This window comes from Stenella coeruleoalba (assembly GCF_951394435.1).
Source record: "Stenella coeruleoalba genome assembly, chromosome: 1".
NCBI lineage: Eukaryota > Metazoa > Chordata > Mammalia > Artiodactyla > Delphinidae > Stenella > Stenella coeruleoalba.
Genome location: NC_137169.1, coordinates 150,060,644 through 150,073,999, shown reverse-complemented (window position 1 = coordinate 150,073,999; position 13,356 = coordinate 150,060,644). Strand labels below are relative to the sequence as shown.

General features: G+C 38.6%; 1 protein-coding gene across 2 annotated transcripts in view; it reads left to right on the top strand.

The window, feature by feature from the left end:
• DESI2 (desumoylating isopeptidase 2) overlaps window positions 1-12,868 on the top strand; it is a 42,613-nt gene extending 29,745 nt beyond the window's left edge. Inside the window, exons 3-5 of one of the 2 annotated variants that reach the window (XM_079925701.1) lie at window positions 1,032-1,125; window positions 2,685-2,826; window positions 9,107-12,866. In XM_079925701.1, the coding sequence (XP_079781827.1) occupies window positions 1,032-1,125; window positions 2,685-2,826; window positions 9,107-9,340 (470 nt within the window). In that variant the 3' untranslated portion in view covers window positions 9,341-12,866. Of the gene's footprint in view, window positions 1-1,031; window positions 1,126-2,684; window positions 2,827-9,106 lie in introns of both variants that reach the window. The other variant, XM_079925702.1, reaches the window with a different exon arrangement.
• Window positions 12,869-13,356: the final 488 nt, after the last annotated feature.

The following is a 13,356-nucleotide window of genomic DNA, read 5'->3' as shown; positions in this document are numbered from 1 at the left end:
AAAGTTGAAATACGATATTTCCACATCTAACCTTATCTACAGTGTTTTATAAAATTCGGTCATTAAATTTTTAATGTATGTTTTAGAATTAAATGCTAAATACTTTTTTATTCTACATTATTGCTTTTTTTTCCTGAAAGGTCTGAATCAAAAGTAAATGTATTGTAGAATTGCCTTTTTCTTTCCCATGCTTTGTTCTGACCTTATAAGATTGTATTTAATAAATTTTAAGTGACAAGATTAACTTAAGCATTTGTTTGGAATACTTTAAGTAAGTCTACTAAGATTTGCCACTTAAATATCGAAGTATCTAGTACCAGAATTGTAGCCAGAAATTTTATTTCCTTCCTGATTTGAAACCGTTCTCCATTTTTGTTCTGAATGAGAGTTTATATCTGATGAGGCTGGATGTACATTCACTGTAGTACAAGTAGCTCTCTCCTAGCTTAAAGATGTGCTGTGGAAGGTGTGTGTGTCTTTATGTGTGCGTGGGTGTGTATGTTAATTTTGCAGCTTATCTTTTCTTGAATGAGGGGAATTGAATTCAGTTTTTCTGGTTTGCTAATGTTTTTTCCCTCTTACTCAAAGATAAAACAAGAGTCTTCATCTCAGGAACCATGAAAACTCATTGTTATTAGACAGTTTTTCCAGTAAAGTCCAGGTTTGAAATTTGATCACTTTAATTTAGAAAGTGGCAAAACACAGAACTGACCACGTACATACTTCGGCGTGATAGGTAAATGCAGGGACTTTTTTCACCTTTGAGTGTTAGCCAGTCTCCTCTAGCCAATATAAAGTAAATATAGAAGTCAGGATTACCTTTGAGCGTCTTTTGTTATTAGAGTTTCAAGTCCTTTACGTCAACTGTTCTATACAAGCAATAGGTAAATAAGATGTTTGTAAAAGCATTACTAAATTGAAAAATATTTAGATGGTATCATTATTATCCTCATCATTTATTAAATCTGATTCAGCATACTGGTTAAGTTTTATGTGATAAATACTAAAAATCATGAGTTTTCTCTTTTCAGAATTTGCTTATGGTGGCCATCCTTACCCCTTTTCTGGAATATTTGAAATTTCCCCAGGAAATGCTTCTGAACTAGGAGAAACATTTAAATTTAAGTAAGTAGGGAGGATAATTTTTATTACACTGTCTTAGATGCCAAAGCTTGTTTTCAGGCATACAGAATTCATTCTGTAGATTAAAATCTAGGAACTTAAAATGTTTCTTTAATGTTGTTTTAGTTGCGGACACTTTAAAATCAAATCTAAATTGTTGTGTAAAGATAGTAATCAGCCAAATAAAGTGCCTGAAATAAGGAAGTCTGTTGCTCTTATTCAGGACCCACAGAAGTTACTATGTCTACTTTAAAAGTGTTTTTACCTGGTATAGGATTCTGCTTTAGAAAACATTTCCTATATAATGACTGCTTCCCGTCAGTCTCCTATTTGGGGGGAGATGGAGGAAAGTTTTATTGTGACCTACTTAACACTCTTAAAAATCTCTTCATTTTCCCAATGAAAGCGACACTGTTTACAAACTTGAAATAACTAAACTAAAATAATTTGAGTAGATTAGCCAAGAAACTGTTGTTAAGGTTCGTGTAGTATATGTATGGATAAACCTAAAATTATGGATCTGAGTGTACTGTGGAGGCTTATGTGTAGTAAACAGCACTGAAAACCTGAATGCTAATAATCAAACTTCCATTCCTTAACTGAGTTTTGTATTTAAAGTGATATTTAGAATCTTAGTTTCAAGGAACTTTAAAGAAACTTCTGGACCTATAATAGTTAACTTGCCAAGTGAAAAATAGTGAAATGAGGTTATAACATTGAAATTCAGTATAGGGTTGTATCTTTTTATCACTACTGAGTTAATTACTCTCTTAACCTATAACTAATTTGAAATATTTACACACAGAAGTGCTATAATGCCAGCCTGAATCCATTCCTTAGGTCTCCCTTTGGTCAAAACTGCTAGATAAAAGGGTTTTCTAAGTATTGTCAGCTTTCTTGGATGCCTGACTTGTATCTGACTAAAATTCTACTCTCTATTGAATGATGTCTATTGCATTTCCAGGGTAGTAGTTTGGGAGTGGTGGCAGGGCTGGTTGCTTTTTTGGTTTGGTGTATTGTCTTTTTGGTTTGGTGTATTCTTTTGGAGGGTTTTGGGTTTATAATGCTTTTTTAAAAATTAGTCATTTGACAGTCATCTCACTGCAGCCGAGTGGCAGATAACTTAAAAGATTATTTCTAAGTGAGAATATGACCAGCCATTTGATGGTGAGTGTAATTAAACAAGAATATTTGCAGCATGGATCTGGTTCTCTAATAATGTAACTGCCAATGTAATAGTAATAAAAATAACTGTGATATTATATTTTTAATATGACACTGTTTAATAAAGAAAATGACTTATTTTGCATTTGTATTATTTAGAAGTGGTATACTTAAGAGTTTATTGCTTTTAAAAAGTAGAAAATAATCGAAATTATTAAAATACCTCATTTACCTTTTAGTCTTCTCACAGTAACCCTGCTTTGTTACATCAGTCATAATATTCCTGGCAATAAGCATTTCTGGAAATGAGTCTTTAAGCATGCCTATAATACCTATAACTCACGCAGCTATATTCTTTTTTTTCTTTTTTTTTCTTTTTTTTTTTTTTGTTCTTTAAGAGAAGCTGTTGTTTTAGGGAGCACCGACTTCCTAGAAGATGATATAGAAAAAATTGTAGAAGAATTGGGAAAAGAATACAAAGGCAATGCTTACCATTTGATGCATAAAAACTGCAACCACTTTTCTTCGGCTTTATCAGAGGTAAGTTAAATTTTATTCTAAAAGTTCTTCAAATAAATAACACTAGTATATTTACTGTCCCACTATATTTAATCAATTATTTTTTTCTGATTATTTATGTTATGTAATATATGGTATTTTATTTCTTTTATGTGAATATTTCTTTTATATGAGTGACCTTTCCAAAGTTGGTAACTTTAGAGTGAGCACAGTTTTAAACTGTAATTCTGTTCATGACTTTGCAGTGAGTAGAGTGAATACAGTAACGGGTCTCTTCTTATTCTAATTTGTTTCATTACAATCTTATATTTTCACTTAAAAATTAATGCCTAGGGGGTTGGGGAAGAAAAAAATAATAAAAAATTTAAAAAATTAATGCTTAAGTGACTTCTGCTTCTTAGCCACTATGATTTCTCTTTTCCTAAATTTTAGTTGCCAACTTGAAATTTTTCTGGCTCTTATTAATAAGTAATTCATTTCTCCTATCTTGAAATTTTACTCTGCCAGTTTATCACACACACACACTTATTTGCCTTCCCAGTTCTTGAATGCCAAGCAGAAAACCAAAAGTAGATCCAAATTAAAGGTCTTTAAAAAAGGAAATGACGGGAAGAAAGCAAAAGGTTATAAAATAAGGTCTGGAGAATTAAATAGCGCTTGAAACAGCTTCCCAGCTTTCTGACCCTTAGCAGATGGTTGCAGAAGCCACATCAGGTACCACAGAAATTGTGAAATGTGTAAAAGAGAAAATGAGCTGCTGCTTCAGTGACCTCCTCTGCAGAGCTGCTTAGCTACCTGGCCCTTTTCACTGCCCTCATGGCTTCCACAGCATAGGTTTCAAACAGGACTACAGCAGACTGCTGCTGTGCTTCTCCAGTTATTTTTTGAGGACTGACGGCATTAGCATCACATAGGAATTTGTAAGATATACATCATCTCTACCCCACCATAGATGTACTGAATCAGAATCTTCATTTTACCATGATCCCCAGATGATTCATAAAAGTTGGAGAAGCACCCACTAGTCTAGTGGGTGCATTGATACCGCAGAGGTGACCAAGTTGATTTTCAAGGAAGAGACAAGGTAGTTCTAAGCTTTCTTGACCCTAGACATTACATTTGTAGGAAGTGCATTCAAAGATCCGTAGAACGTTAAAATTAGCAAAGGTTTTAGATAGCATCTAATCTAGTCTCCTCATTTTATGGACTAAGTAACAGGCCCTGATTGGGGAAATGACTTACCAAGATTGTGGAGAACTCAGATTAGACCCAGACTGCTTAGTTCAGTGCTTGTTATATTTTATCGTTACTTCTTCTGGTTCCAACTTATCCTCTCTCCGAAATAAATTATTAGCTTTATTGAGCATCTGTAACACCACCTCAGCCCTGGTCTAACCCTAAAACCATATTGGAGTTGAGTGCCTGAAGAGCAGTTCTAGATGCCCCTGGAGCCATCTTCTAAGGTCACAGTTTTCATGCTTTCACCCGTGTGAGTGCTGAATTGTTAAAGAAACTGAGACTCAGAAGTTAGGGGACTTAGCCTAGCCAGCTTGTTAGTGACAACTGAGACTAGAATTCTGGATAGTGGAGGAGGTAAGGGGCTATTTTTAGTAAACCTCATATAATCAAGGCAAAAAAATTAACGTTAGGCACTCTTAAAAAGTTATTAAATCTAATGTGCTTCTATGTCTTTGACAACATAGTTTCTACATGTGTCGTATAACCAGTTGCAGATAGAAAACCATAGCTAATTATAAATGATTGTTGATATATGTACTCTGTTATTCAAAATTGTTCCAAAAGTTCTAAGAAGCATCATAGTTATCATTGCAGATGCTTCTCTACAACAAGGATTAGCAAACCACTACAACCTGCACACCAGTACTAGCCTACCACCTCTTTTTGTATGGCCTGCAAGCTAAAGATGGTTTTTACCTTTTTTTAAATTTGTTTGCTTGTTTATTTATTTATTTTATTTTTGCTGCATTGGGTCTTCGTTGCTGCGTGCGGGCTCTCTCTAGTTGTGGCGAGCGGGGGCTACTCTTCGTTGCCATGCGCAGTCTTCTCATTGCGGTGGCTTCTCTTGTTGCGGAGCACGGGCTCTAGGTGCGCGGGCTTCAGTAGTTGTGGCTCGTGGGCTCTAGAGCACAGGCTCAGTAGTTGTGGCGCACGGGCTTAGTTGCTCCATGGCATGTGGGATCTTCCTGGACCAGGGCTCGAACCCGTGTTCCCTGCATTGGCAGGCGGATTCTCAACCACTACGCCACCAGGGAAGTCCCGATTTTTACATCTTTAAACCGTTGGGAAAAGGTCAAAAGAAGAATATATAGTTACATGTATAAATTATGTGAAATTCACATTTCAGTATCCATTAAAATCTGACTGGAACACATCCGTACTCATATTTTTAACCTATCATCTTTACTGCTTACAGGCTGCAGCAGCAGAGTTGAGTAATTGTATCAGAAACCAAATGGTCTGCGGAGCCTAAAATATTTACTATTTGGCTCTTTACAGATAAAGTTTCCCAACCCCTACACTACAGGTCAGATGCATTCGAATCTGATTCAGATTGACTTAAACAATGAGGAAATATTTTATCTCACAAAACAAGAAGTCCAGGATAAGGTGGGCTCCATGTCAGTATGGTCAGTGTCTCAACTGTGTGTCACCAGTGGCCTAAGGTCTTTTTATCTCTCTGAGCTGCCATCCTTAGGGTGTTAGATTGGCTCTGCCCTCAGGCTAGCTCCCTTTATGGTTTTCAGGTAGTTGCAACAATTTTCGGCACCATATCCTGATACAGCAACATCAAGAGAAAAAAGAAAGCTCTGTCTCTCCCGTTACTTCTCTCTGAGAAACTGAGACTTTCTCCAGAACCTCCCACCCTTTCCAAAGCAGGTCATGTTTCATGGCCAGAATTGGGTCGAATGCCATTTCTAAACCAGTCACTAGCAAGAAGAATGGCATTGCCGTTACTAAATGCCACTGGCCTGAATACCTTCTGTAAATTAATATTTTCAGTGGGAAATTCCAAACCTGAATAAAAGTAGAGAGACTAGTATAATGAGCCTGATATACGTATCGCTTAGCTTCAAAAACTATCAACTCATGGCTAATTTTGTTTCATCCATAAATGCCCACTCTGAAATAACACTGATCCCTAGATTACTTTGAAACAAATCGCAGGTGTTATTTCATTTCAGTTGTAAATAGTTTACTTTGTAGCTCCGAAGATAAAGATTTTTTTAACATAACTACAAATATTATCAACCTAAAAAAAATTAACATGCATTCCTTAATATAATGCAAATATACAATGTTGAAATTTTCCCACTTGTCATAATTTTTTAACAGTTTGTTTGAATCAGGATAAATAAAGGCCAAATACCCTCTTGTTACCATGAGGTTCAGTCCGCATAGGAAAGGTAGGATAGATGTCTTGATTCTTTTCCGTTACTTAACAGTCTTCGAAAAAAGAATTGGTTCCTGTGCTGTGCAGAGAAAAATTAACATAGCAGAGGGCTTTACTGTTAGGAAAGCATATTGTGGAGAGAAGGCCAAGGGTGTGACTGGATAACCTTTTGCTGCTGCTGAAGAGATTAAACATGTGACTCGTGGATCCTCTCAGCCATCTCAGTGGAAATCAGGAATAGAAATGGGATTTTCCAGGAAAGATCTGTAGAGGAACCTCTTATCCAATAGAGTGAATCCCACAGGAGACTCAACATTTTTGACGATGTTATATTAGCAGAAACACTGCCGGCTTGGACTGAAAGAGGACAGAATGAAAGATGACTGTTGGATTCCGAAATTTCACAGGCAGTAAACAGCCTGGCGAAAAAGGGTAATTTCAAGGGCCCAGACGACAGAACTGAGGGCCGCAGAGGATTAGTCCCAGGCCTTGAAACCTAATGGAGGTTGCCCAGTCAGATTTTGAAATTGCTTGGGGGCTTCCCTGGTGGCACAGTGGTTAAGAATCCGCCTGCCAATGCAGGGGACACGGGTTCCATCCCTGGTCTGGGAAGATCCCACATGCCTCGGAGCACCTAAGCCCATGCGCCACGACTACTGAGCCTGCGCTCTAGAGCCCACGAGCCACAACTACTGAGCCTGCATGCTGCAACTACTGAAGCCTGCACCTAGAGCCCATGCTCCACAACAAGAGAAGCCACTGCAGTGAGAAGCCCGCACAACACAACGAAGAGTAGCCCCCGCTCACTGCAACTAGAGAAAGCCTGTGCGCAGCAACGAAGACCCAGTGCAGCCAAAAATAAATAATAAAATAAATTTATAAAAGGAAATTGCTTGGGACTAATGATTTCTTTCTTCCTTCCGTGTTCTCCCTTTTAGAATGGGAATGTCTATAACTTACTCTGTGCCGGTCCACCATTATATTTGGGAGGCATCCTACACACACTTTGTTTTTTTAACTTAACATTGTACCATGGAGTTTATTCTGTAACAGTATATAGAGATAGTCCTCACTTCTTTTCACAGCTAAATAGTCCTTGTTTGTGCCAAAATGTATTCAGTCAGTTTGCTATTAATGACATTTGGATTATTTTTAGCCTACAAAAAAGTGCTGTAATGAATAACCCTGTGCATACCTTTTTTTCATATTTTTGCCAGTGTGTCTCTGGAATAAATTCCTAGAAAGAGGGATTACCAAGGTGAAGCTTAAATGCAAAAGTAACTTTGTTATATGAATCACATATTTTTTGACCGCTACCTACAGTAAGAAATATATTTTACATCATGATCCAGATATGTACACATAACTAAAACAAGTGTCACAATTTCCCTAGTATCTACAGTCTATTTCATTTTAAGAATTCAAGTTAAAATGCTAAAGCTACTAATGGATCTTGACTCAAAGTTTAAAAGACATTGGCTTGATCACGGATCTGCACACTTTTTCTGAAAGGGCCACATAGTAAATATTTTAGGCCTGTGGACTATTCCTGGACCCCACTTGGCCATGGTAGCCCAAGAATTGTAGGCCATAAAAAAAAAATGAGGGGGCATGGCTGTGTTGCAATAAAATTTTACCTATAAAAACAGGTGGCTTTAGTTTACAGACCTCTGTTTTAGGTTAATCAAGCCGCCTGCAGGTGTTGGGATGAAGTCAGCTTCCTGTGAAGCACATTGATGTATGGAGGAAGGCAGGTGACTGAATGAAACCAGGGTTTAGGAAGGAGAATGAAGAGAATAGCTGCTGGATAGTCAGCAGTGGCTCATTACATTAACCTTGCTATTCCTAGTCACCGCTCTGTGGTAACCTTCAAATATACGTATATCCCCAATTATGTCTTGGGTGTAAAATATAATGTAATACTTGTTTGCCTGTGTTTTTTAGAATAGACAGATAGGAACGGTATAATATAAGGGCATTGCTAGCTTTCCCCCAGATCTAATTCATGCACATTCTTCAGGTATTTTTAAGTACTGTCTACCTCTCTTTGATTACAGGCCGGGTAATCAAAAATGATCAAAACATGCCACTCTCCCTCCATTGAGACCACCGCCTAGCCCTGTAGTTAAGACAGAGACATAGTATTTAAATGTAGCCCTTAAGGCATAGGGCTAAACCTTTAGGGAGAAAAGTTATATTGCTTGATGACAGGTGCCAGCTTATTTACATTTTAGCTAATTTTTGGATGTAAGATACTTTGAAACCAACTAAGCTAAAGTAGATGGTACGTCCAGATCATAAGTATAATGATTATAATCTTTGACATGATTGGAGGCAAAAACACCACAGGGACAATAAAGCGTGGATTAGTTAACCCTAGTTTTGACTGCAGAAGGAAAGGAGGGTAATAAAGAGTAAAGTTAGTATTATAAAAGACCTAGTTCTTATTATTTGCAGTTGGGAAAAGAGGGGGCTTACAAGTCCTAAGAACAGGATAAGGATGAGAAGTGCCTGGAGCTTCTGTTACTTGAATAGTATCTTGTATTAACAAGTCTTCTATGTGTTCAAAGTACTTCTACATGCTACTCAAAGCAGTTACAAAGACCAAAGAAAGAAAGGAGCCAAATGGAATTAGCTTGATTTTATAGATGTAAAAAGTAAGCAACTTAACAAAGTTCTTCAGAAGGGAAGGGATGGAGCTGACAGTAGGGGGACCCCAGGCTTCCGAGTTAGGGAGCTGCTTGTCATCAAAGGCCAGAAGTAACAGCACCAAAGGCTAATGCGCAGTGGCCTTTTTGTATATCCGCCTCCCTCCCCGACCCTCCCCTCCTTGGCAGCTGACCAGATAACCCTAACCTCTCACGTAATACTACACTCTTTCTCCTGTAGATTCTTTGTGGGAAAGAGATTCCTCGCTGGATCAATCGGCTTGCCTACTTCAGCTCCTGTATACCCTTTCTCCAGAGTTGCCTCCCAAAGGAGTGGCTCACTCCCGCAGCCCTGCAGTCTAGCGTCAGCCAAGAGCTCCAGGACGAACTGGAGGAAGCGGAGGATGCTGCAGCCTCCGCTTCCATGGCCAGCACTGCCGCAGGCTCCAGACCCGGGCGCCACACTAAACTGTAAATGTCTCCAAAGTCACGCATTCAGAACTGTCTCTGGCAGTTGAATATCAGTAGAGAAGAGTAAAAGAGTAAATGTCCTCTGGATATTTTGTATGCAAAGATGGCTCTCCCCCAAATCCCAGTTTTTCAGCTCAGGATTATATTTGTAATCAAAAAAAAAAAATCACTTGGCGCAGGAGGGAGAACTTTGTATGAAGCTGCCCTCTGTCTTTTTTACCCACTTGTAAATTTGGATTTACTTCTGTTTTATATAAGCTCTGTTAAGTTATGTTTACAGTATTTTGTATCGCTGTTTACAAATCTTGCATGGACTCCTGCCACCATGAAAGAAGAAAATCTTCATGTCTTCAGAAATTAGGCAGGTAATCTTTGTACACTTCTGACAATTGCCCGAGCTTCGGCATAAATAATAGGCACACAAGAAGGTACTTACACAGTTACAGTCACCATCACCTGCTTAAGAATTGTCTTTTAGGTTTGTGTTTGTTTTTGTTACCATTTTGGTACCAGGGTGCACAGAGGTGAAGGAGCACACACAGCCCTGAGGGCTTGGGACCTCGATCTGCGTGAGAGGCGCCCGACCCTGGGCACCCAGCACTCCCTCCACTCCAAGTGGTACATCTCCTGAGGTTCCCACCGAACGGTGGCTTTCATCCCAAATATCTGGCCACCTCCACGGGGTGGTATACTCTCGTGTCAGTCTGGCTTTGATGCCTCTGATTCTGTAAGTAAGATGTTTTTCGTTAAAGGTATTCTTACTAGTAACAAGTGTTTTTGCACATATGTTGGGGGCTTCATTTTTATTTTAATATACATTGATATCCTCCCTGCAGAGGATTTTGTTTGTGGGGCAGGAATATCCTAAGTGGTAGCCTTCTGAGTAGCAGTGTGAGTTGACATTCAACTGCTTTTAAGTCTTCAGGCTACCTTTTATACCACACCTTGAAAACTAGAGTCTAAAGTAACACTCTCCAAAAAGTTAATACTTTGATATTTTAAACATTTTATGTACCATACCAGAAAGAGTATGTTGCAGTTTGTTAGTTTGTTATGGGAGTAGTTTCACCTCATTATAGAAAGCTTAGTCTCATTGACCTCTTGTGGAAAACTCATATTTATGTGTCTTATTCATGTTTTTCTTTCTCTCAAATGTATGTCTCTTACATAACCTACTCGAAGAATGAAATTGTCACCACAGATAAGTCCTCATTAGCAAGGAATCTGTCTGCTCAAGTCTACTCCCAGTTTGACCCTTGGATGTAAGAGCCAAGTCATTACATGTCAAATTCAATTTTTCTGCCTTAAGAATGAATGTTCTACATAAAATATTGGATGCAGTGTATAAATTATCCAAGGCAGTGACTTCAGCTTTATATATATATATATATATATATATATATATATCATTAGTTTTAAAATCATCTACTTTTATTTAAACTTCTAGATTGGATTGTTTGCTATTGCTCTTTGTAAGGATACATATCTTTCAGTACACTACATTTTTAACTTTTCCATAAGCTGATTTTGAATCATTTTATCAAATTAAGCACACCCTGTTCATAGGGAAAATAAACCTTGGGTTTGACCTGAGGAAAATGAAGCCACTTAACCTAATTTATGCTTTTGACTGTTCTGTTGCTGGAGAGGAAAGCTTTTACAAATTATTCTCAGTTCTTTTAGCGGGGGGGGGGGGGGGGGGGGGGGTGGGTGCAGAGCACTTGTTTTAAGAGATGTGACAGAAAGGAATCTATGATCTTTATGAAAAGTTGACCTGATTCAGGTCTAAAAATGAGATTTAGAATAAAATGCGAAGACTCTTGACAGTGAATCAGTTCACTCAAAGAAGAGTCCTACCACTAAAACCCAGGTTAGTGAAAAATGTTTGATGCCATTCGCTTGGGATTTTTTGTTTTTAATAATGTGGTGGATTCCAGTTTTTTCTAATCCATTCAAATAGACATGAGTTTAAATCTGTGCTACGGACACACGTGAAGGAGTGGCCATTATTTAGGCACTTCTTGGCGAGTAGCCAGGAGCCTTCCACCTTTGCTTATCCAGAATCCAGCGCCTCAGCACACAAATGATTATATTGTTATTTTGTTGTACTGACTTTCATCTGCAGCATTTGGAGTTTAAAAATAGTGTTAAGGTCCTAGTAAAAATAAATAATGGCCCTGAGGCCAATTATCGTAGAACCACCAGATAAAATTCTGGACGTGAGATTGCTTGCAGTCTAATGGTACTTGAGGTTGAGAAATAAATGTCTTTACTTTAGAAAATCTCATTTAAGTCAGTTTGTCCACTACAGTTCAAAATTGAGGGTGAATTCAGTTAACTAGCATTTCACCAGCTTTCCCTTGGAGGAAAAGAATCTTGTTCTCAACCCGATCTCTGTTAAGAAAAATCCTATATAAAAAATCCAGTCATTAAGATACATGTGATATGATGGCATCAGATATTCTCTTCGTAGTTGTAACCAAGTGAAACACATTTCTCATTGTGGGTTGGACAGTAATATAGTGTTAAGAGGGTCAGAAGCTGCTGGTTTCTACTGTTTGTTTTCAGTGCCCTTGGGTTTTGTTTTTCCTTTGTTTCAACCCTAAGAAAGGGGCATCAGCTTTGGAAAGTGTGGCCTGTGGAATGGTAGAAGGCAGTGATACAGCAGTAAAGAGAGCCTCCACTTGATGCCTGAAATCCAGCCCACTATTGTTCTGACCCACAGCAATAGTGCAAGTTACCTTCACCAGCATTTGTACATAGCAGGGAATTCTGGTTTTCACCAATTGATAGCATTGTGTGTGTGAGGAGATTCAACCCTACAGACGGCTGCGGGACTCTATATCCATGGCTTCTTTCCATCACAAAACGGGTAGAAACTCATTCACTGCTTCAGGGTTCTAATCTGTGTGTCTTCTAATGGGTCCATTTCTATAAGATACTCTGTAATTTTGATACATGCTGTGTTTTCTTTCAGTGACTAAGTTTAAAAGGCTTGGATTTTGTCCAGCAAGCTGGCCAAACTGCCATTGTACCCCTTTCCTTCAGTATGGTTTAGAGTGCAGCTCAGTCATTAGACTTTCATTGTCTACTCAGTCAATACACATCTTCACTGTTTGAAAGGTGTTACAGCTGTTCAAGAATCTTCATGAACCTGAGGATAATTTCTTGTGAAGTTGAATGCAAATGTACTGTCATTCATAGTGTTTATATAAAAAAAAAAATACCAGGAATCTTCACTTTTGCTACCTTGATATAGCATTGGGCTATCATGTTAACATTGAAATACATCAATTTATTAAAAAATACTTTTATAAGAAATGTTTTGTAGTGCTTTTTGACCTCCAGGAGACTGCAAATGTTATATATTTGTGTTGGGGAGGGGTACTTTTGTTTGATATTTTTTATTTTTATACAGTTTTAAAGGTTACACTCCATTTACAGTTATTACAGAATATTGGCTTTATTCCCTGTGTTGTACAGTAGGTCCTTGTAGTCTGTCTCACGCCCAATAGGGAGATTATTTTTGAAACCCAAGAATCCCATCTGCTCTGCAGAAATATAGTCCGCCCTTCTCCATCATACATTTCTCTTGTGTTTGCATGTACATTTACTCCCATGTATTCCCCTCAAGCTCAGGTCCACGGGCCAAGTCCTTAACTGTCAGAGAGCATAACCACACCTGTTCCCAGGCAGCAGTGCCAGCCCCAGCTTCTGGAGGATGGAGACAAGGCTGGGAGGGGAGAACATGCCCTCTTCTCTCCGCCAGGAGCGCAGCAGAGAGACCTGCAGGGGAATTGCCCCCACTGCTCGTGCACACACACTTCCCATCTAGAAGCATCAAGCAAGCAGGAGCCTGGGTGACTGCGCACCTCGTTTTCTACTAACCTAGTCTGCTTTGCACCTCCAACCTGACCCTTCCCCCGTCTCCATTGGCCTTTTGGTACCTAGCCAAGTAATATTTCCCTCCACAAACTCAAAAGACCTCTCTTGGATTAAGTATTATTAAAAAATAGGGCT